At 38.2% G+C, this 25,783-nt stretch overlaps 1 protein-coding gene across 1 annotated transcript in view; it reads right to left on the reverse strand.

The window, feature by feature from the left end:
* The window catches only part of LOC127427338 (disintegrin and metalloproteinase domain-containing protein 12-like), a 141,998-nt gene that overhangs the window by 51,894 nt on the left and 64,321 nt on the right, over positions 1–25,783 (reverse strand). Inside the window, exons 4-10 of the mRNA XM_051674894.1 lie at positions 24,947–25,025; positions 17,735–17,811; positions 10,999–11,191; positions 4,172–4,237; positions 3,282–3,353; positions 1,492–1,661; positions 712–796 (exon numbers count right to left, since the gene is read on the reverse strand). Coding sequence (XP_051530854.1) covers positions 712–796; positions 1,492–1,661; positions 3,282–3,353; positions 4,172–4,237; positions 10,999–11,191; positions 17,735–17,811; positions 24,947–25,025 — 742 coding nt within the window. The remainder of the gene's footprint in view (positions 1–711; positions 797–1,491; positions 1,662–3,281; positions 3,354–4,171; positions 4,238–10,998; positions 11,192–17,734; positions 17,812–24,946; positions 25,026–25,783) is intronic.

Raw genomic sequence — 25,783 nt, forward strand, 5'->3', positions numbered from 1 at the left:
TGATACATTATAATTGTCCGGACTTTTGGTGGGATGGAAATGCCCAGACTGAACCTCTTGGAAATGTATTCGAATACCCCTGGCATAGACGTAACGCAAGAATGCATCCTGTGTGAACGCTACTACCTTGGAAAGACTTGGAAATTGGTTGCAAAATGGATTGCTGTGGACTGCAGACATCTAAAACAGTGGTTCTCAACCTTTTTATCTCCAAGGCACCCCGTTGTCCAAGACAGTATTTGAAGGCACCCCGTAGTACTTCGGCGGTAATGATGATAAAGCTTCTTTATTAACAGAAACTCCGAACATTAGTGCAGAAGTTTCAAGAACTGTATGTTCTTTAATAATAACAGTTGTTGAACTGAAATATGATTTCAGTTTACATGCTGTAATGTACAGTACATCTCGATTTTTAGTGTGTTTTTTATAGCATTTTTAGAATCATTTTAGGAAATCAGATTATTTTATAATCTTAAATCACCTTGGGGCCCCCTTGGTAGTTTGCTGAGGCCCCCTTGTGGGCCCCGGCCCCCTGGTTGAGAACCATTTTCAGTGATTTACTTTTTTGTCATAATAATGTCTTAAATTATGTTCATTTGGAGGCTTTTTTTTTTTTTTTTTTTTAGCAAACGCAATTAATAGCGATTAATCTGATTAATCTGCTTATTCTATATTGTATGTCATGAGGAATGATTGACAGCTGTCACTCACCATGACAATGCCCCCTGACTGTTCAGCAGTGCACATGCTCATGATGGGAGCCATGCCAATAGTGGTACCTTGGAAGTACACTCCGCTGAGGAAAAACAAACGCTCACATGATCAGTGTTCAATACAAATGTGTGAATCAAACCTCATACATTACACAACATTTCAAATTGAGCTGTTCAGTTATGACATCAATTTGTACGGCCAATCAGGCAGGCTAATAGAGATGAGCATTAGGAAATGAAAGTCTGTGGTTAATATAACTTGAAGAGACTTTCACGTTTTGTTCTACACCATAAATTACAGACAGTCATTTCTCAAAAGTGAATTTTGAAACCGCTGTGTTCGATAAAAAGGTAAGTTATTAAATAAGGACTGCAACAGTTGTCAAATTTTTCAAGCATGTAAACTCACGTCCTTGTGGTATTTGTTGTCCTTAGCCTATTTAGCAACTTACGTTTTCAAAATTCAAGTATGAGGTATGACTGTGCAATTTACCTTGTATCAACTTGTTAGCAACTTGTGTTCGTTTAAAAATGAACACTTCTCAAGTAATGTTCACCACAGACTTTATTTTACTCAAAAAAACGAAAACCACAATTCTATAAACATATTGGACCCCAAGGGAACACGTGCTAACCCAAAAATTCTAATTCTCTTCAGGGTTTTAGGGCTACACACTGACAACCTCTATAGAGATAAAGAGTGGTAAACCACATGGTATCATTTCTAATGAGGACCCTCTGCAATAAAAGTGTTTAGCATTTGAACGTTCCTGGTTACCTAATCAGCTGAGCGTTGTCATGGGGTCTCTGCGGGAGTAACTTGAGTTTCCTCCAGTCTAGGAACTCGTGGAGTGATGTGAACGGATCCTGAGTGATGGAGCATTTGTCTCTGTCACTCCAAACTTCCAGCCCCACTAGCGCTATACGTATGTTCAGAGATCTGTAAAACTGAGAAACGATAGCACTAGCTGTTAGCAAACTGCAAGTGGCAAAGCAAAGATAGCCTTTTCAGATGTTCAAGAGGTAAAACCAGACACATATCAATTGTACAAATATGTGTGAGCTCTTAAGCTTAAGTTATTGATTTTTGTACATATGAACTGATTTTACTTCCTAGCTAGGCACGATACAAAAAATTTCTAGCGACAAGTAATTTATCTGTCTTCACTTGGGCACTTTTGTTAGTATAGTTTTGAAGGCTTCATTTACACTACCAGAGAAAAGTTTGGACACACTCGACTTGGATTTAGGTTTCTTATGATCTTAAAAACCATTTGATCTAAAGGCTTATGCTTAAATGTTTGAAATTGGTTTTGCAGACAAATGTAAATTGTGCCTACTTTATTAATTTATTACTTGCGGTGAATTTCGATAAACGGTAATTCCGTGTCAACTTAACTAGAGGTCCCCGGCTTAACATTTTTTTAAATTTATTTATTTTTTATCCCCTTTTCTCCCAGTTTGGAATGCCAAATTCCAACTACTTAGTAGGTGCCTCTGCTTCTGAGACCGTCAATCCGCACATCTTATCACGTAGCTCGTTGTGCATGACACCGCGGAGACTCACAGCATGTGGAGGCTCATGCTACTCTCCGCGATCCCCACACAACTTACCACGCGCCACATTGAGAGCAAGAACCACTAATCACGACCACGAGGAGGTTACCCCATGTGACTCTACCCTCCCTAGCAACCGGGCCAATTTGGTTGCTTAGGAGACCTGGCTGGACTCGCGACTCCAGGGGTGGTAGTCACAAAATTGTGTTTTTAATATTAATTTTTTTTACTGGTAAAAAACTAAATATGAAATGCCATGAAAAAAAAAAAAAATTTATATGAAAATACTGGCCTGCAATTTTTGAGCAAAATTACAGGTCAAAAAATATCTCAGAAAGGTGGCAGCATCATTTTTGTTATTTCTGCACAGAGATTGGTAGGTCTATTATTAATCAACATGCTGTCAATAAGCATCAATATGTTAATCAAGTCAATCAACTTTTCGTTGTTTTTTTAAAGTTGGAGTGTCTATAACTTTAGAAGTATTAAAGATATCTTAATATACCTTGAGATTCTGATTCAGAACAAACATTCCTTTTTTATCTTAATTTTTAAGGCCCTAAGTGGTCAAATTCTCAATGTGGCTCCATGCGTGAAAATTGTTACATTTTATTCATTTTCGATGGTCAAACATGGTATGGAGCTAGTAATTATATATATATATATATATATATATATATATATATATATATATATATATATATATATATAGTCAAACAAAACAAAAGCTTGAAGCACTAATAATATTGAAAGAAGAAATATACCTTTATTTATTCACATGTGGCTCTTCAGTTAGTGCAATACCAGTCTAGTTTTTACATTTCAGAAATGTACATCTGTAAAGCTTTGTAATGCAATGTTTATCTTATATTTATACATTTCAGCCGGGGAAGTTTCTAAAATGTAGTTGATTTGACATTGAATAACCCTAAATCTTTTTGACACTGAGGTGGCTGTTAAAAAGTGTCCATTTTCCATGAAATCACTGCATGTTTACATGCTTAAGTTTACCTTGTCAACGTAGTTAGCTATTTCAGCGAGTCTCTGTTTCACTTTCTCCATGTCTTTCCCTTGTTTCTGATACTGAAATGTGAAGATTGAAAAAAAGAGACAAAAAAATCTTTAAACAGCAGCTAAATATGGCTGTTCAGTGTCTGAATGTGGTAAATGTCACATGAGGTAATTCATTTTCCATGGAGATTTTGGGCCAGACATGAGCAGCAATATTTGATATTCAGACTGTCCAATGCTGGATGTACAAAAAAGCTTTAGAGAATGAAATTAAAGACTGGAAATGTGTTGTCCGTGTTTGCTGTGATTGCAGCCTCTGAGTGTTTCATATTGAGTGCTGTTACAATAATCATTTTGGAAAACCTCGGTTGAAAGCTGTAAAATTTGCAATACGAAGAAATACAATATTTTTAACTGTTTATTTTTCATCTTCCCACATCTTCAAACTACATGAAATCAAATCACCCCCGTTACATACTGAATACAATTTCCTGATTCACCAATGGACAATATTATAATGCATTTTAAAAAAATGCCTTTGCATTCTTGCTTCAAAATACTGTATAATAAAATGCTCTGCCTCTGAAATGACTTTCCTGTTTGCACGATGCCACCTAGGCCACGCAGGCTATTGGCTGATGTTCAAAAATAGCCAGCTAGCTGTTTAGGCATTGTTTTACACTACTAAACTGCTTCAACTTCTGACCTTCTCCCCTCCATGACCACAGCACCTAAACAGAATTGAAACTCCTCCATCCTGACAGGTCAAAGGGCAAGTGCAAGTCAGGCAGATGGGGTTGTGGTACCATGCCTAGGGCTTTATTGATGTCTGACCTTCAGATGATTGAAGTTCAGAGATGTTTGTGAGGTCAAAATGAAAATTTTGTTACCTCGCGGTTGTCCGCAACAATGATCAGCTCCACATGCTTGGTGCTGCTTTGGGCATCTCGTTTATGCTGGAGGGAGAAACAGAAACAGAAAAAGATTTTAAGAGATTGTTCATCCCAATATAAAAATTCTGTCATCATTTACTCACCTTCTAACTCAGGGGTGCTCACACTTTTATGGCATGAGATCTACTGTTTCATAATCCTATTACAGCAAGATCTACCAGGCAGAATTTAAATTGACATTGTAGGCAGTTTTATCACGATACCAATATTTCAGTAGTCAGAACCAATACCAGTTAAATTTGATGCTTCTCGATGCAAAAACTATTACTGACTAATTTGCTAATTGGGTAAACATTGTTTCAAGATCTCAAGTAATTATTCAAAACAAGGAAACGCTCAGTAATCAATTAACACAGAAACAAATGAAGAAAACAGTGCTTAAAGTAGCAATATCAAGTATTTAAGTAATCATTCTTAATAATTCCTTAAATTTATATAGCACTTTTCTAGGCATTCAAAGCACACCAGTGTGCAGCATCCACCTGGATGATGCAACAGTAGCCATAGTGCGCCAGTACGCTCACCACACACTAGCTATTGGTGGAGAGGAGAGTAGAGTGATGTAGCCAATTCAGGGATGGAGATTATTAGGGGGCCATGATAGATAAGGGCCAATGGGGGGAATTTGGCCAGGACATGGAGTTACACCCCTACACTTTACAAGAAGTGCCCTGGGATTTTTTAATGACCACAGATAGTCAGGACCTCAGTTTAACATCTCATCCGAAAGACGGTGCTTTTTTAGAGTATAGTGTCCCCGTCACTATACTGGGGCATTAGGACCCACACAGACCGCATGGTGAGCACCCCCTGCTGGCCTCCATAATACCTCTTCCAGAAGCAACTTTAGTTTTCCCCAGGAGGTCTCCCATCCAGGTACTGGCCAGGCTCAACCCTGCTTTAGTGGGCAACCAGGCGAGAGCTGCAGGGTGATATGGCTGCTGGCATAATTATAATACATGTATTTAACCATCACTCAGGCACGTATTCGCATTACCGCATTACACACATACCCTCACAAAAAGAAGCCATCTGTCAGACAGTGTGCGCAGGGGGTGAGCTTCCGAAACATAGGATGGCAGGGGAAGACTCATTTATATTCACGAGGAAAGCGATACCTGATTAGACGATTCAGTAATATTTATCAGGAAAGCTCTACCTGATTGGTCGGAGAAACTATAGCCTAACCCCTAATCGCGACCGTAACCAATCAGGTAGAGCTTTCTCCAGCCATCCTACATTTTGGATATCCACCTGCGTGGGAGTCATAATGAGGAAATACATTTCGTTATTTGAGTAGTTTCTCTCTCTACTCCCTTTACCATTTAACCAGTTAACGAGATTGACCAGTGGTTGTCTTGCGATCGACGTAATGGGCACCCCTGCTCTAACTGTTTCAAATGACATTTGACTCTCCTATTTCCACGAACACTAAAGGTTCATTTTTGAAGAATATATTGTCAACTCTTGAAACTGAAGTTGGGACTGCTGCTTTCAAGCTACTAAATATCAAGAAGTAGTCCATATGTCATTCCAAGTCTTATGAAGACTTACGATAGATTTGTGTTTCACTAATATTAATCCTCTCTGCTGTATCTCTCAAATAAAAAATATGGCGCCATTGACGCCAATGACGGTTAGTCACGAGACACGAGAACCAATTGTATTAGACTTCGGTGGGGTCAAATGGCATCAGTGTTTTATTTTTGTAGCCCACTTTTGTAGTCCTTATATTTGTAGTCCTTTTGTAGGCTTATACTGGCGTACTGTCACAGTATGTGCTGTATTTAATGAAGGATGCACTTCTTGGTCGATAAAAAAGTCCATTGTTTTAGGTATGCATGCGAGTAGTATGAATAGATTTCGGACATACAGGTGCATCTCAATAAATTAGAATGTCATGGAAAAGTTCATTTATTTCAGTAATTCAACTCAAATTGTGAAACTCGTGTATTAAATAAATTCAGTGCACACAGACTGAAGTAGTTTAAGTCTTTGGTTCTTTTAATTGTGATGATTTTGGCTCACATTTAACAAAAACCCACCAATTCACTATCTCAAAAAATTAGAATACATCAGAAGACCAATAAAAAAAACATTTTTAGTGAATTGTTGGCCTTCTGGAAAGTATGTTCATTTACTGTATATGTACTCAATACTTGGTAGGGGCTCCTTTTGCTTTAATTACTGCCTCAATTCGGCGTGGCATGGAGGTGATCAGTTTGTGGCACTGCTGAGGTGGTATGGAAGCCCAGGTTTCTTTGACAGTGGCCTTCAGCTCATCTGCATTTTTTGGTCTCTTGTTTCTCATTTTCCTCTTGACAATACCCCATAGATTCTCTATAGGGTTCAGGTCTGGTGAGTTTGCTGGCCAGTCAAGCACACCAACACCATGGTCATTTAACCAACTTTTGGTGCTTTTGGCAGTGTGGGCAGGTGCCAAATCCTGCTGGAAAATGAAATCAGCATCTTTAAAAAGCTGGTCAGCAGAAGGAAGCATGAAGTGCTCCAAAATGTCTTGGTAAACGGGTGCAGTGACTTTGGTTTTCAAAAAACACAATGGACCAACACCAGCAGATGACATTGCACCCCAAATCATCACAGACTGTGGAAACTTAACACTGGACTTCAAACAACTTGGGCTATGAGCTTCTCCACCCTTCCTCCAGACTCTAGGACCTTGGTTTCCAAATGAAATACAAAACTTTCTCTCATCTGAAAAGAGGACTTTGGACCACTGGGCAACAGTCCAGTTCTTCTTCTCCTTAGCCCAGGTAAGACGCCTCTGACGTTGTCTGTGGTTCAGGAGTGGCTTAACAAGAGGAATACGACAACTGTAGCCAAATTCCTTTATGCCTTGACCCCAGCCTCAGTCCATTCCTTGTAAAGTTCACCCAAATTCTTGAATCGATTTTGCTTGACAATCCTCATAAGGCTGCGGTTCTCTCGGTTGGTTGTACATCTTTTTCTTCCACACTTTTTCCTCCCACTCAACTTTCTGTTAACATGCTTGGATACAGCACTCTGTGAACAGCCAGCTTCTTTGGCAATGAATGTTTGTGGCTTACCCTCTTTGTGAAGGGTGTCAATGATTGTCTTCTGGACAACTGTCAGATCAGCAGTCTTCCCCATGATTGTGTAGCCTAGTGAACCAAACTGAGAGACCATTTTGAAGGCTCAGGAAACCTTTGCAGGTGTTTTGAGTTGATTAGCTGATTGGCATGTCACCATATTCTAATTTTTTGAGATAGTGAATTGGTGGGTTTTTGTTAAATGTGAGCCAAAATCATCACAATTAAAAGAACCAAAGACTTAAACTACTTCAGTCTGTGTGCATTGAATTTATTTAATACACAAGTTTCACAATTTGAGTTGAATTACTGAAATAAATGAACTTTTCCACGACATTCTAATTTATTGAGATGCACCTGTACTTCATCCGGGAACGTGGGCATTGTCCCGTGATGCAAATATATGACATAACAACAACAACAACTGCTAAAATAATCTACTAGTTTAAACAAGCACCATTTAAGCACAAGGAATAACTTTCCTTGTGGTATATATTACACTTACAGTTGAAAAGAGCTATCCGACTCGTGTTTCTCCAGTGTTCTTTTAAATCCAGTGTTTGAACGTGACTTCTCCTCAGCTCCTGAGGGATCTTAAAATATCCAGTCTATCCACACTTCAGAATTTCACTGGAAATAGTAGGTCATCCGTGTATTTCTCACTTACTGTTTCATGAATACTGAGGCTTCGAACATACTACTCCATTGGCATACTGTTTTTGGCATACTATATAGTAGGGAAGTATGGATATTCGGACAGAGCGATGGACTACTTTTAGGCCGCTTTTTGTCATTTTGAGCTGGATCTTTCCAGTCCCCTTTCACTTTCATTTTATGGACAAGAGTGGTCATGATATTCTTAAAATATATATTTTTTTTGTTGTACAGAAGAAAGTCATTTTTTTTTTATGTTTGGGTGAACTACCCCTTTAACTTTGACCTCTTCCTGTGAAGGACAGAGTTAATAGAGCATGTACCAAAGAACCCCGTTTAAAAATCACTCAAGGCTCTCTTTGCTAAGAGTCTCTAGTATATCGCCTTTAAGCACAAAGGTGACAACTTCACCTCCCTTCCAAATGTGCCCTCTATTAACAGAGCTGTGTGATTGAACTTCCTGTTCTGGGTTTAGTAATGCCCTCAAACTACTTCTGATCCACAGTGATGTGCTTTCCAGGAGACTGTTCACTTTAAAAGCCCTCTGATTGTCTGGCTATCGAATTTTCTCAAGCGATTACCCTACTTGCAATTCAAAGTTATTATAAACTCTTCCGTCTAAGTGTAGCTAGATGTATTTCTACTAACTCTCAGCCTTTATAACACCCATTGGTTATTCTTTAGTTTCCAAGAATTGTTTTATTCTAAGGTTGCATTCAGTTATGTATCACACCAGGTTTTACATCAGAGAACACAAAAACAGCAGTATCATAATAAAACACGATGTGAAGGATGGAGAATGATACTAGAGAGCTGCAGTGAAATTCTGCCCAAGTTTCGGTCTGTTACTCACACAAAGCTATTGAAGCACTTTAAAAGAATTGGAACATAGCGCATGAGTCATTTGGACTACTTTTAGGCTACCGCTTTTTTGTCCTTTTCGAAACTTGAAAGCCCAAATCTATTTCTTCAGCTTGAAGATTCATCAAAACACCTCCTTTAAAGTACCACAGAAGAAAGTATGTCACATGGGTTTAGAAAGACATGAGGTTGAGTATGATAACAGAATTTTCATTTTTGGGCGAACTACCCCTTTAAGTGTGGTGAAATGTCTTTCAATGACACATTTTTTTTTTTTTTTGCTTTTCAACAATGTTTTTTTTTTCTCTTCATAATAGGATCAGTGATCTATTAAATTTAACTAGTCCCCATTAATTCTAAATTCATTCTGAATTTTAGTAAATGAAATCATTTAATCGTTTAATAAATGATTTAACAGTGTAAACGTGGCCATAGCATCCAGCACATAAGGGCACTATACTGAAGGTGACCCCACTTCTCTCTTTCAATGGATGCTGTCTCCCATTATTTTCAGGGACTGGCCTTTTTAAGTGTCCAGTGGAAATAAAAGGCTGGACACATCTGTGTCAGGTTTTGTGTTGAGAATAATTAGAATTAAGGGCTGAAGTTTCACCAGAGGTTTTAAGAGGGAAGACTTAAGTGTCTAAATGATTAAAAACACATCTTCTAAAAAGATGATATCGCTGTGCCATGAGATCTGCAGGGCAAAAGAAATCAAGGAGATTAACTGAATGAGGAACATTATCAGGTAAAAAGTGGTGTGTGTTTGTGTGTGTGTGTGTGTGTAGGAGGTGCATAAATCCTCTAAGAATAAAGCCATATTTCTAAATTGTACATCTTCAAAATTTCTCTCCCTTTTTTTTTCTCTGTAAAATGTGTAGCGAATTTGTATAGAGTCAAAGTCAACATTGTTCGCAACCCTATTTACTTCTGTAAAGTGATTTCCAAGAAGAAAATAATGTTGGGTGGGACATGATTTAAATCATCATAAATTGATAATTTTGTGAAAAATGTGCTTACATACCAGAATGAAGTCAGACATGAATGTGAAAAATCCTTAACCCCAAGTATGAGAAATAGTAATAATTATGGTTGCCATAGCGAGCACTAGGGATGGGAAACGTTTTGTTTTTCTGATTGCTATTAAGGATTTACATTTACATTTATGCATTTGGCAGATGCTTTTATCCAAAGTGACTTACAGTGCACTTATTACAGGGACAATCCCCCCAGAGCAACCTGGAGTTAAGTGCCTTGCTCAAGGACACAATGGTGATGGCTGTGGGGAATGAACCAGCAATCTGATTACCAGTTCTGTGCTTTAGCCCACTACGCCAGCACCACTCATTTTGCTTCATTTCATTTACTGTTCCATTAACAATTCTTTAAGTACTTATAAGAAATGCAATTCTTTTTATTTTTTTATTTACTGCTCTAAGCAGTCTGTTACAGTCTTTACACAGACTTTATATATGCGATAATTCATATGAACATCCAGTAATAACTCTTATTCAGGTCTCATCAGCCTGAAGTTAATGACTTGCAGTTCAGTACGTTGTTCATTCACCAAAAAGAACCGACTCATAAGAGTCACTTGCTCAGGAATCAGGCTACATTGGTCATGCTGACTGTTTTGCACAGCAGATTCAAAAGAAGTGGCTCATTAGAGTCATTTGTTCGGGAATCTGACTACACTGGTCACGCTGAATGTTTCTCACTGTAGAGTCAAAAGAACCGACTCATAAGAGTAATTAGTTTGGGAATCAGACTACAATGGTCGTGCTGAATGTTTTACACTATAGATAAAAAAGAAAAGCAACTCATAAGTGTCATTCACTCAGAAATCGGACTACACTGGTCACACTGAATGTTATGTGCTGTAGATTCGAAAGAACCGACTCATAAGAGTTATTCGTTTGGGAATCAGAGTACAATGGTCACTCTGAATGTTTTGCGCTGTAGATTCGAAAGAACTGACTCATAAGAGTCATTCGTTTGGGAATCAGTCTACAGTGGTCACGCTGAAAGTTTCACGCAATAGATTCAAAATAAGTGGCTCATAAGAGTCATTAGTTTGGGAATCATAGTACTCTGGTCACACTGAATGTTTCACACTGTAGATTCAAAAGAACCGACTCATTAGAGTCGCTGGTGAAAAGTAAAAAATATTGCCTTTACCCGACTACTGTGAGAACTGAAGACAGATTCTGTAGTATTTGAGAACTCTGCAGGGTATGAAATGTTGTGACCATGTCCGCACGTCCCCTGGGCGAGTGTAAGGTGTTCTCCTCTGAATATACGATGCGTGGTGATGTTCTCCGCTTGTGTCGGCTCCAGTACATAGACTTTATCTTCAAGTGAAATCAGTCCCCTGTAGAAAGACAGACAGATGAGCAAAGAAACAGCAAGCAGGTTGCATATTTGGGCTGAATGCAGCAGCCGAGTAACTGCCATTGAGATGAATGGGAATGCTAGATCTCTCTGCGGGCATTTTAGACTTCTTTAGTGTAAATTTTTTTTTTTAACTCACTATTTTTGTCTTGTTTACCTGAAGACATGACAAGTAGAAAAAAAATCTTTGGATATCATTATAATTATCATTAAACCTTCATCTGAGTACTCCTGCACTATTTTCAAGCATTGCAAACAATGGGTTAATAAATGTTGAGCTAAGCTTTGTTTTTTAAGATTGTACAGAACTACTTTGAACAGAAAAATCATTTACAACAGATGGACTGCAAATAGGAAGAGAGAGAGAGAGAGAGGAAGTGGTTTCTCGTATTCCCACAAAATAAGACAGCGTGAAATTTTGGAGACCAGCTTAGTTCAACATCCAAGCCACTGTTGGTCAACAGACAATTGATTTGTAGGACATTCGACGAAATAAATCCTATCCACAGCTCTAATATTACCACTCCGTGGTTCTTGGATCCATGTCCGCAAACCTTTCTCACACTTTTAAGCTGTGTGCTGAATTTAAGTGACAGTCTCCTCAGTTAGCAAAGGTCCAAAACTCTGGGCTTTTCCAGAAGTTTCAAAACTACACTCTCCACCGCATGAGATCCCCAGGAAACTCTGTTCTCCCAGACGCTGCCAAAGAAAAATCAGCAGCAATTTGTTTTGGCCGGAGTGCCAAGCAACATCGTTTTTGTCGGAGGAGGCCTGTGCATGTGTCTTCCTGCCAGACACAGAGACAGGTTGCAAAAATGGGCCAAGTTGATATAAAGAACTAAACAATAAACTCTGGGTTCGGGAGTGACAAACTAAAAGTTGTAACTTAAAGAGATAGTTAGGAATACTTTAGTCTCGGTCACCATTCACTTTCATTGCATCTTTATTTCCATACAATGAAAGTGAATGGTGACTGAGACTGGACATTCTGCTTTTTTGTGTTCATATGGGTTTGGAACACTGATATATAAATAGAACTGGATCGCTGACGCAACGTTAAACTGCCAGCAGGAGGTGAAGCCACCGGAAGGGTCCAAGCGGCCATCTTTGTATGCCCAACCTCTCATAGAGCGGCAATGACTGACAGGCGAAAACACCCCCGTTTCACCGTCTCCGACCTGCGGATACGACAGTTGCATTTCGCCCTCTAGAGACAATCACGTTTAATGTTTGATTTGCTCATTATGGATAATATTTGTTACGAGGGAGAAGATATTTGCGGATCGCATGTCAGAGCATTCACCTGCCCCGGTGTTCAGTCTATCAATGCAGCACAATAATCACCAAAGGAAGCGGCAAAACTGTAAGTAGGAAAATCAGTAATATCTGCTAATATCTGTTTAGAGTGACAATACATCCTTACCCATGAAAGGGACTTTAAAAAAGTCAGACAGGGACTTCTAATTTGCCTTAAATGCCCGGGATTTGCTTGTTTTCACATTGAAGTGCTCTCTGTAGTCAGTTTAATTCATTGTACTCCAGTCGAACCCGTATCAGTGATAGAGGGAGAGAGAACATGTGCTCTCAAGTGACTGCGAGAACAAGGCACTTTTTGATAAAAAAATAAAACAAGTAACTCTAAGCAAACACTTCGATTATCACAATAAATAAGTCTGAAAATGTCAGTTTGTATCTTACCTCAGTTTCAGTGAACTTGTTTACATTCAGCTGATCTGTGATGGATACTGTTTGATATAGATATACACTGGCGGCCAAAAGTTTGGAATAATGTACAGATTTTGCTCTTATGGAAAGACATTGGTACTTTTATTCACCAAAGTGGCATTCAACTGATCACAATGTATAGTCAGGACATTAATAATGTGATAAATTACTATTACAATTTGAACAAAATGTTCAGAACTTCTTAAACTACTTCAAAGAGTTCTCCATGTGCAGCAATAACAGCTTTGCAGATCCTTGTTATTCTAGCTGTCAGTTTGTCCAGATACTCAGGTGACATTTCACCCCACACTTCCTGTAGCACTTGCCATAGATGTGTCTGTCTTGTCGGGCACTTCTCACGCACCTTACAGTCTAGCTGATCCCACAAAAGCTCAATGGGGTTAAGATCCATAACACTCTTTTCCAATTATCTGTTGTCCAATGTCTGTGTTTCTTTGCCCACTCTAACCTTTTCTTTTTGTTTTTCTGTTTCAAAAGTGGCTTTTTCTTTGCAATTCTTCCCATAAGGCCTGCACCCCTGAGTCTTCTCTTTACTGTTGTACATGAAACTGGTGTTGAGCGGGTAGAATTCAATGAAGCTGTCAGCTGAGGACATGTGAGGCGTCTATTTCTCAAACTAGAGACTCTGATGTACTTATCCTCTTGTTTAGTTGTACATCTGGTCTTCCACATCTCTTTCTGTCCTTGTTAGAGCCAGTTGTTCTTTGTGTTTGAAGACTGTAGTGTACACCTTTGTATGAAATCTTCAGTTTTTTGGCAATTTCAAGCACTGTATAGCCTTCATTGCTCAAAACAATGATTGACTGATGAGTTTCTAGAGAAAGCTGTTTCTTTTTTGCCATTTTTGAACTAATATTGACCTTAAGACATGCCAGTCTATTGCATACTGTGGCAACTCAAAAACAAAAACAAAGACAATGTTAAGCTTCATTTAACGAACCAAATATAATTGATATAATGGCGAGTGATTTTCTAGTATCAAATGATCAATTTATCATGATTACTCAAGGATAAGGTGTTGGAGTGATGGCTGCTGTCTAGATTTGATCAAAAATGACTTTTTTCAAATAGTGATGGTGCTGTTTTTTACATCAGTAATGTCCTGACTATACTTTGTGATCAGTTGAATGACACAAAGTACCAATTTCCTTCTGAAACAGCAAAATCTGTACATTATTCCAAACTTTTAGACACCAGTGTACATAACTTGCTCGGGCTTTCATGAAACAGGAAAAATTCCCGACTTTAAATAAATAAATAATTACATGTGCAGGACGTTTGTGTTGTAGGGATGTACATGCAGATTTCAGATATAAAAACGGTGATTGAATGACTAATGTTTACTCGCTGAAATGAGATGATTTCCTATTATGTCAGTAGAAACATTGGAATGTTTGGGCATAGCAATATATCTGATGGATTGGAACCACATAACCACATTATTCCAAATAAAACAAAATGTTTGTCTTCATAATATTTCAAAATATGTCCTGTTTATCGTATATTAATATAATCAACTTGCTCGCCTCTGAAACGACTTTCCTCCATTCCGGGTTAAATACAAGTGAAGCTTAATTAAATAAATTTGTGGCGTACTGTCGATTACCACAAAAATAATTTCGACTTACGCCTTGTTAAACAAAAATGGAGGCACGTACAATGGAAGTCAATGGGGCCAGTCCATAAAGGCTATAATACACACCATTTCAACTATAGCTACAAGACGTAAACACTATATGTGTTAACATCATTTAAGTGTGATAATATCGATTACTAATCTTAATATTCCTTAAACATTCACTTTTTACAATCCAATTAATTCTCCATGGATAATATCAAGTCCTGCCCTACATTCTTTATTTTCTTTTTTTGTCAAGTATCCTGTTTCACTTGGAAATACATAATATTAAGCAAAAATGTGATGCTCCTATATATGATGTCCTACATAGAAAAACAATTGAAAAATAGTGCCAACGGACACAAAAACAGTATGAACGCCCGATATTTGCTATATCTCAATACTCCTCTGTAACTGGATGCTTTCGCAGAATAAATTCATCATGGCTGACTGCAAATAGCTTTGACTATAAGCAGATTTCAATGAGTGCACCTTTCAATGCCATGTCTTTGCCATGATATAAATTAGGATGTATTCTAGTATTTATTTATTTTATTTTTTTTGTATTTAGTGTAAATGTATTTGTTTCAAGTTGTTTAAAGCTGTTTTGAGATCTTACTTTTTTTGTTGTTGTGACATTTAAATTGAAGGGGGAAAATTCTAATCCCTCTTTGCTCTTGAAAGTTATATCTATATTTCATAATCCTCACTTATTCTTATTATATTAATCAATGTTCTGTTCCTCTTTTCCTAAAAGGTACAAGTAGTAATATGTATGTAATCTGAAGGGTGACTGAGGGTCTGGCCCATGTCAGGAGTGCAGTAACAGTGTTTACTCATTTAGCCTGGCCTCCGGAGAATGTGCATTTAATGTTGTCTTGCATTTATTTCATTTCTATTTCTATTACATAATGAATCATATACCCTATTTAACCATTTGATTATATTGAGGATTGATTAATCACAAGTAGTAATGTAAGAGAGAGAGAGAGATCATAGTTATGATTCTTTGTTATTATCTTTGTTTTATGGTTTGTAAAAGTAACCATAACTGGACAACACATTTACCTCATTATGATCTACCTCATGTAATCAATGAATTGAAACATTTACTATAATAGTAGGCAACTAGATGCAGCAATGGTGTACTCTCTTGTGCCCTTTTGTTTCTCTCTGTGCTCTGTCCTAATGTTCCACAGATGGTGAGGCCCGGCACTCCATCAAGGTTGGGGAGAAGGCCTCTATTCCTGAGAAGAAGATAATGTCTAAATAACTCATGTCTCTGAATTATTTACGGTTATTGTGCCCTCTAACATATGACTTTGCCATAGTCAAAAACAACTTCCAAGGATTTTAATTTCCCCTGCTTGGTACCCCTTTGACGTAAAGAAATAAGGAGTAGCCATAACTGGTAGCTAACCTCTGATATCTGACCATAAGTTTGTTTCAACCAAGGACGGGACCTCGATTCATGTTGTGGCTAAAAATGATTGCTTGTATGAAGACGGAAACAGTCCATATTTGTAATATGTTAAAATATTTGAAGTAATTGACCTACCAGAATGCTAGAAATTGTGGTACGATGACACCATTAATGTAATTTGCATATGACTATAATTGCTTTGGAAAGTTTGTAAAACTTCACTTCAACTTCCTGTCTTTCTAACTGTTGTATCTCAGTGACTTGTGATGCCTATTGAACCTACAGAGAACAATCAGTAAACTCTCTCTCATTTGATTATTGCAAAACCTGAGTTTTTATTCTTTAAAATCCATATTGAGGACCCAGCTGTAGCCCCCTACAAAATACTTCTCTGATTGTAAAATAAATTACATCATCTGATATATGTTTAAATATATATATACAGTATATATACACACACAGTATGTTAACCCTTTAATGCATACCTTGGGTCTTTAGTGACTTGGGACCTCATTCCACCCCCTGTACCGCATCCATTGTTTTTTGGAGTTATGCCCACACCTCTTTAATATTCCTCAACCTTTCTCTTCTGAATATTGTTTAAAAAGAAAAGAAAAAAAAAAAAAGGCAAAATTGCAAAAATATAATAAAAATAATTTTTATAACTACTTCATTACCAAAAGTGTATAGGATCATTAAAGACCTGAGAAATGTTATAGTGTCGCTTTTTTGCACTTCCATAAATCATATTTTTATGATTATTTCATATTTATACAAGTTTACAAGCACAGGATAGATATTTCTTCATTTATTACGAGACAAACGAGTACTATATTCATACAAATGACTATTATATCATTTTGATTAAGGTCATTTTTGACACTGACATTTAGGAATATTTTAAGCTTTGATTCTTTGGTTCAGGTTGACTGGAGCAATGTTTGAAATGTTTGGCAGCAGTCATTAAACTGTATGTTTCTTATGAGTTAGTTGATATGCTTTCTTTCAAATGATATCACATATTCTTAAAAACATGTCACATATTATTAAAAATACAACAACAAAAACACACATTCTTAAATTCTTTAAAACTGTCATAGTGAAGAGAGGCTTATGAGATTTTGAATGTCCCCCCTCTCCACACTTTTCAGATCATACCTACAGCCCTGTCCCCAACATAGAGACATTTGGAGTCTCCTATGAGACATATCTGAAGCTGTTCGCCTGCTTTATCACCGTCATTAATCCTGCATGTCCGGGCCGTTCTCATTTTCCCAGGTCGAAGTGTGAAAATCAACTTTATGCATCTCCTGTGGCGTATGATCATTTGATATAAAGTTATTATGGTGACGGTCTGACAGAAACTATTACAAGAAAATCTATTTCCTAACCGCATTCCCGCAGAACATACACCCTACTCTGTGAATGTCCAATCTCGGATAATTAATGCAAACATTACCCGCTCACCAGAGTGCTATTTCATAATTAAAACGGAATGGCTAAAGAATCTTTTCAGGAACGCTAGATGGAAGTCTCTCGAGACATGGTGAGCTTAGCACTAGGTAATTAAAATGCCCTTTCCTCAGGCTGTTCCTGATGTTCCTTCAGTTCCCGAGCTGTTGAACCATAGAAAAGCTGGGTTGGGTAAGGTTAATGTAAAAATAGTCCCGTACAGGGTGTCCATAAGTTACCTCTGGCTTGAGTTTGCTGAGCCCCAGTGACATCATCAAACTCACCTGAGTCCTGTGCAGGCGCTGATGCTGACGTCCGACCGCAGGTATCCCTCCACCTCACCATGATAGAAGCAGTGAATCTGGGTCACACAAGACAGGAAGATCACATGACCACATGAGGGAATACCTCATAAATATCAAGTCGGGGCAAGTTGTCACATTCATTTATCATACTCACGTACTCGTTCTTTTTGCTGCTTTACATGTCGTGATTTGGTTTATTAATTACAATTTCTGTAGGCCCACACAATGATTTGATATGGATTGATGATTGTGTTTTCATCGTTTCTTAATGGTTTTAATTTTTACATTTTTGTTGAGAAGCCATTAAATTGCTTATAATAAGTAATTATACAGGCTCCCATAGCAACAACTTGCCCAATATAATGTGACATTTAGGCTCGCATACTTCTAGCATGAAGTTTTTGCACATGTTTGGTCCGTGGGCATACTGTGACAACTTACCTCGTGCTATAGGTAGGGCTGTTTGATTCCAGAAATTTTGGAATCGACTCCGATTCCTGGTTTTGGAATCGATGGAATCGGGAGGTATAAGTTATATCTTATAATAAACAGCTCACTACAAAGCGTTCTTTGCACTATTGATAATAGCATGGATGACATTTAGGCTTACTATTAATAGCTCCATTCTAAGATTAAATCAGGGCCTATATGCACATATCAAAGCGCAATGCTTCAATCCCATGAGATACATTTGAGGGAAGATTTGAGAAGATGCGCCTGTATTTCGAAGAACTACGTCATATAATCTTAAAAGCACCATTTAACCTGCAGTACACTGAAATTGTCTGTTATCACTTGAGTTTTTGTTTAGAAAGAGGTTTATATTAGAAATGTACAGTAATTGTCCACTACCGTTTGTACACTGCATAAAATGTCCAAATACACACTTCAGTTTTATTTAAAAATCCAGGTTGTTGTACTGGTTTATTTCATACAATCTAAAACACAAACTGGCGGCCAAAAGTTTGGAATAATGTACAGATTTTGCTCTTATGGAAAGACATTGGTACTTTTATTCACCAAAGTGGCATTCACCTGATCACACTGTATAGTCAGGACATTAATAACGTGAAAAATTACTATTACAATTTGAAAAAAATGTTCAGAACTTCTTAAACTACTTCAAAGAGCTCTCATTAAAAAATCCTCCACGTGCAGCAATGACAACTTTGCAGATCCTTGACATTCTAGCTGTCAGTTTGTCCAGATACTCAGGTGACATTTCACCCCACACTTCCTGTAACACTTGCCATAGATGTGTCTGTCTTGTCGGGCACTTCTCACGCACCTTACAGTCTAGATGATCCCACAAAAGCTCAATGGGGTTAAGATCCATAACACTCTTTTCCAATTATCTGTTGTCCAATGTCTGTGTTTCTTTGCCCACTTTAACCTTTTCTTTTTGATTTTCTGTTTCAAAAGTGGCTTTTTCTTATCAATTCTTCCCATAAGGCCTGCACCCCTGAGTCTTCTCTTTACTGTTGTACATGAAACTGGTGTTGAGTGGGTAGAATTCAATGAAGCTGTCAGCTGAGGACATGTGAGGCATCTATTTCTCAAACTAGAGACTCTGATGTACTTATCCTCTTGTTTAGTTGTACATCTGGTCTTCCACATCTCTTTCTGTCCTTGTTAGAGTCAGTTGTCCTTTGTCTTTCAAGACTGTAGTGTACACCTTTGTATGAAATCTTCAGTTTTTTGGAAATGGGGCCTGTCTAGATTTGATCAAAAATGACTTTTTTCAAATAGTGATGGTGCTGTTTTTTTTTACATCAGTAATGTCCTGACTATATTTTGTGATCAGTTCAATGCCACTTTTGGGAATTAAAGTACCAATTTCTTTCCGAAACAGCAAAATCTGTACATTATTCCAAACTTTTGACCGCCACTATACATTTTATAATTTGTATTTACTTTTGTTTTTATTTCATAAAATAATTTTATTGTAAAATTGTGTAACGTAGTCTAACTAAAAAAAAGATACATGCAAAAGGCTTTAAAACGAGTAGAGAAGAGCTAGATTATTGCTTTTAAAAGTGCAGCATATTGATCAAATAAACTTCAACACACTGATTTATTGATGTGAACTGGGATGCAAACTCAGCTCTGCCATCTCCTTGTTGCAGACTTGTGTTGTATCATTGGGGAAGTTGTTATTGTATTCCAATTTACTGTCACAAATTTGGCACGTTGATTAAAAGTTGAATCCATAATAAAATACTGGTAGACTATACAGGTCTGGAAAGCAGATGTGTTGAAGGGCTTGTCCGATTGCTTCATTCAGATGAACAAACGGAGTGGATTTACAGATACTGACAGACTACAAAAGACTAAGAGTCAGGTTGATGATCATTAAGATGCAGTCATTTTATAATCCTTTTGTAAATTGTATAAGTGCTGTTAGGCTTCTGAAATGTGCCATTCAGTAGTTGAGGAAATTAACACAGTCTAAAAATATCAGGTGGTTTCCAAGAAAGGAATCAAGTCGATTCTTGATTCCCAACGCCTCGGAATCGATTATTTTTGGAATCGATTCCCAGCTCTAGCTATAGGGTCAACTTGTATTAAATGAGCTCATTGTTGTTCACTCCTGCTCCTCTTTATCTCTCTCCCGGCTGACTGCTAATTCTCCGCCAGGCGTCCGTCCTTACTGCTCGGCCACGCCATATGTGCCAAGCAGGGCGGAGCCGAGCGGCATCTGGGCAGAGCGAGGCCGGAAAGATAAGTGGTGAATGAGTTCCACCTGTGTGCCACACCGGTCTCGCTCTGCCCAGACTCCACTCGGCTCCGCCCTGCTCGCCACAATGTAATAATTCGTTTTTTTCATAATGGATTTTCATAGTTTAATAATGAAAGCCTGGGTCTGGGACAAGGCTAAAACAGTAAAATCTATACATAAAAAGTCATTTGAAAACACATTACATATACAACAACTATAGCCTCATAGCTTAACATGTTGGTGCCAGCCATGTAAAGAAGTGTAACAGATGGTGTATGGTCACCCTCAGGGTCCTGTGTTAAATCACTGTACAGCTTCACTTGGCGTTGGTCTCTACATACTGTGAGTCACAGCTGAGAGATGATGCATGTGATTGCACTGAACCATCAGAGATCAGCAGACCAGAGGAGCTCCATTCAACAATATGTTTAATATCACAGCACTTTAAGTCATTCTTAACCACTGTAATGTATAAGTTATTAAAGTCCCGCTCATAACGGCATTGGGCAGAGTCTGACACGCACACACACACGTTGGTGCAGCTATCATTGAGGACTCTCCATAGACATAATGATTTTTATACTGTACAAACTATAGATTCTATCCCCTAACCCTAAACCAAACCCTCACAGAAAACTTTCTGCATTTTTACATTTTCAATAAAACATCATTTAATATGTTTAAGCGATTTAAATTATGGGAACACTAGAAATGTCCTCAAACCACATTTATAGCATAATACCCTTGTAATTACCAAGTTGTAACCTTAAAAAAAAAGTCCTCAAACCACTTAAACGTTATCTACATTAGTTAACATGAAGTAACAGTTAACAATAATTTTACACCACTTATGAATCTTGGTTATTGTTATTATCAGCATATATTAATGCATTTTTAAAATTAAAGATTGAATATGCCAACATTAATGCTATGCTAACTAACAATTATATTTTCATAAATTAACATTAATTGATGCTGTTATTAATGTTAACAGACAGAACCTAAATTCAAAGTGCTACCGAAATATTTTAGGGCTGAGCATAAGTACAAATATTTATCTTCTGTGGTGAAATGTTCCACCCTCTCTCTCTCGTTATCGTAGCCCTGCCTCTGAGGGCGGACCTTCAGCCAGGCTCACAACAGGAGTGGGTATAATTTACACAGCCTCATTTGGGCAGCGGATGAGGACATTTTTCCCCTTTAACACTTTAATTTCCCCTTTTTGAACAGTTTGTGTTGTTTATTATTTTAAATAAACACCTCTCCGAGGCCTGGCGCAACACCCACTGTGTCTGTCTCTTGCTCACTCTGCGACAGTTCTCTAGAGATTTCCATGACGTTTCCAGGACTGGAAATCACAGTTTTAAAATTCCTTGATATTACCAGATTTTCCATAACTGTGGAAACCCTGGAAGACAAAAGTTTTTATTTGGAATGATAAAACTTGTACAATTTTTAATTGTATTGAAATTGTAATTTCTTGTACAATTGTATTGACTTCAAATTTTGAATTAGTAATTGAAATCTCTTACAGAGACCTAACAGGCTACCAAACTTCGGAAAACAGGAATTTCTCAGTGTACTGTGAGCGTGTATCTCTAGTGTGTAAAACATGTCTGCATTGAGGACGATAGAGCATCTGTCTTGTTTTCCAACTTCCCACATCGGTTTAGTAAGCTCAAACACACAGCATTCCTGTCTGAGCGCGATACGCTGGGGGAGTTTGGCTGTTTTTGAGTGACCTAAAACTCTTGTTTCCCATCAAAACAAAACAAAGACATATTGCCTCAGTGTTGTGAAAGTCTGCAGAATAAGCTGAAAGTCAGAACGATTTATTAAATCTCACTCTCTAGTGTTGTGAAACACCAAATCTAGTGTTTACCTCTGCCTCGCTAGAACATTTAGGGAACTTTTCTCTTTTCTTTCCATGTGCTTACTTTTCATAAAGTGTTTCAGCACAGATTTAAGGCATCAGTGCTCAAATTGTCTGGAGGGGGTAGTTGGAAAGCATACTGAAGATGACAGGGTCATTGATCCAGAGGTTTGGCCTGACATGCCTTCAGGGCTCAATGTGTTGGTGACTCTCCACAATCTAAAGCTGAAAACACACAGAGGTGCAACATGGGTGGTTTGGCTTCCTCCGGTGGCCGGTCTTCACTGCCTCTACTCTAAAGCTGTTGATTCAGTATCATCCAGCATTTGCTCAGGGCAGAGATCAGTGATACTATGAGATTTTAACTGCAGGTCTGGTTGAGGTAAAACAGAAGGTCAGAAGCATTTTGTCAGTAAATTTGGGAGCTTAAAATATGGGTTAATGACAAACAAGGTTGTCCGAGATGATAAAATTGAGAAATCTAAAGATCTAGTTTAAAACAAAGTGTCAAGTTCATAGAAATTTAATCATTGTAACCATACTGGTTTCATGCAGTCCAATTTTGAAAAATATTTCTAATATTTTTTATAAAGACATTAATGAAAATGTCATGTGGTGTAACCATCACATAAGGTATTAACATACTTTCCTTGCACCTTGAATACAAGTGAGTGTACAAAACACATTTTATCAGGCAATAAATATATTGCCTAATATATACAAATTTAGGCTTGAACCCATCTGTAAGACCTTGTTCTCCTGTGTGCGTTCATGAGTGTGCATGAGAGCAACATAATACGAAGCTGCCTGCTCGCTAGATGGGGTGTTCAAGCGGAAAAACTATCACCCTGCAAGAGTAGAAACACAACATAGCAGGAAACAAACCAGAGAACAGCGCTTAAACCATGTCTGAAGAGTTTTGTGGGGGGGGGGGGGATTTTCTCCCCATTTCTCCCCAATTTGGAATGCCCAATTCCCAATGCACTCTAAGTCCTCATGGTGGTGCAGTGACTCACCTCAATCCAGGTGGCGGAAGACAACTCTGTTGCCTCCGCATCGGAGACCGACAATCCACGCATCTTATCACGTGACTTGTTGAGCATGTTACCGCAGAGATGTAGTGCATGTGGAGGCTTCATGCTATTCTCCGCAGCATCCACGCACAACTCACCATGCGCCCCACCGAGAGTGAGAACCACACATTATAGCGACCAAGGAGGTTACCCCATGTGACTCTACCCTCCCTAGTAACCAGGCCAATTTGGTTGCTTAGGAGGCCTGGCTGGAGTCACTCAGCACACCCTGGATTCGAACTCGCGACTCCAGGGGTGGTAGTCAGCGTCAGTACTCGCTGAGCTACCCAGGCCCCCATGTCTGAAGAGTTTGAAGATGAAGAGATGCATTTCTATGCCCAGCCTTATTTGTTTGAACCAGAGTACTCAGAAATCAAAGAGAGGGACTGAAGAGGCTAAGGCAGCCACATACACACCGTGTTCTAACCAGACGCCAAAAGACACGTGATAAAAGGTATTTTCAATGTTAAGAGTTTTTGTCTTAACCATCTGCAATAAGCGACGGGACATTCTGTCGATCACTTGGTGTCTATTTGCAGCATCACACCGTGTAACCTGGTCCGCTATGACCTGGCACCATTCCAAAATCTTTCTCCTATATTACATTGATTTGGTGCTCTATTAAGCAGCCTGATCTCACAAAATTTACGTGCGGTATAACACGTTTGGCTGCAGGTTTCCAGCGAAATGTCCAGCTGGGGGCACCAAAAGCGAGTAAAATGGTGTCGTATTCAAACGAGGTTAAGTTGAATTTTAGATGGATGTTTTTAAAACATACCTCCCTAACGTAAAACTTTTGCCTGAACCTAACCAAGTGTTTTAAAATATGAATGAGACATCCTTACCAAATCAAAGCCTAAACCAAACTTACAATGTAAATGAGACGTTAAAAAAGACATCCTTAGATTTTCAATGCTTAAACCTATCCATTAGTGTTTTAAAGTGCAGAAGCAAAATGCAAAACCACATTTTCTGAACCAACCACATCATTTCGTGCCACTTGTATGACTCTGTCACGTGTTAGCTTGAGTTGGCTGGAATTGAACCACATTCCTTCGACTCAAAGTCCAACGATCTATGAGGTGAGCTACCGAACAAGCTAATCAGGTTGGAAAGTGCATATACTGTATGTAGGTGGGTCTGTAATACAAACATTTAAATGTATAGTTTCAAAAGATGCGTTAGAGTGAAAGTGCATCAATATCATAAAATAGCATGGTCTGAGTTATAGAGAAAAAAAAAGGTATTTATAAAGTCATAATCAGTCATTAAAGTCATGATTTGAATGAAAGTGACTAAAACACAGTTGTTGTAGTGCCTCTAGTGTTTGATTCACCTGGAAACTGCAGGGAATTGTGCCTGGAGACAAGTATAACAAGTTTTGCAAAAACGTATATACAGTAGTGTCACGTTTTCAATATGAGACCAGGTTGCTATTAATTATGTGCATTAACGGATAAATAGATAGAGACACAGACAGACAGAAAGACAGCACCTTAGATTTTGGATGGAAGTGAGTTATTTACCGTGACGTTTGGTGAGGTGGTGACCACACTTCCATCCTCCAGATAGTGCGTTTCTGTGTAGTGACTAGCAAACAGACCTCTGTAAAACACAGAAGAGAGAACTCCGTTTCACATGAAGTGCTCACATCAGCAGTCGTTTGTCTTGCAGTGTACCACATTTGTGAATAAGGAATATTGAAGCAGCCACACTTTGGTCTATTTAGAAACATTGTATCGCTCTGGTTGGCCGCTTAGAGGAAACAAATATATGACAGTTATAAAAGTTGTCACAGCTCAGTTCTGTTTGCCAACAATGTGAAATCAAACAGCATGGAAAAACAGATGTAACCACTGAACAGAAACTGGGTCCTGTGAGGTTGCAGGTGTATGTTTGTGTGTCAGTGTTGGTAAACAAATACACAGATGAACACTGATATTAGATATGTACAGTATGCCACAATTAACGTATTAATGCCATTGCATTAGACAACAAAATATCAAACCAAGTAGCATTTATTTTAAAGAGAAATAGCAAAGCATGCTTTAAGCAAAACATTTCACAAAAAGTACTTTTTTTTGTAAATGATAAAACTACAGATACAGCATGCAGTTCCAAATCAAAATGTATTTCAGATTTTGGGCATGGTTCTTGTGACTGTTCCTTCTCTCTTTTCTGTATAATCTGTTAAAACACAATCAGCTGTAAATGATCACGGATCAAAGCCGGGGCCACAAAGAACCCCTCAGACTGTGAAAGGATGTCCTAATTCTCTCTTTTCCTCTCTCTCTCCCCCCTGCTGAGATAATGTTCTGATCAGGCCCTGGGAGTAATTACAACATCTGCCCTTCATTTGTTCT

Source organism: Myxocyprinus asiaticus, chromosome 36, assembly GCF_019703515.2.
Source record: "Myxocyprinus asiaticus isolate MX2 ecotype Aquarium Trade chromosome 36, UBuf_Myxa_2, whole genome shotgun sequence".
NCBI lineage: Eukaryota > Metazoa > Chordata > Actinopteri > Cypriniformes > Catostomidae > Myxocyprinus > Myxocyprinus asiaticus.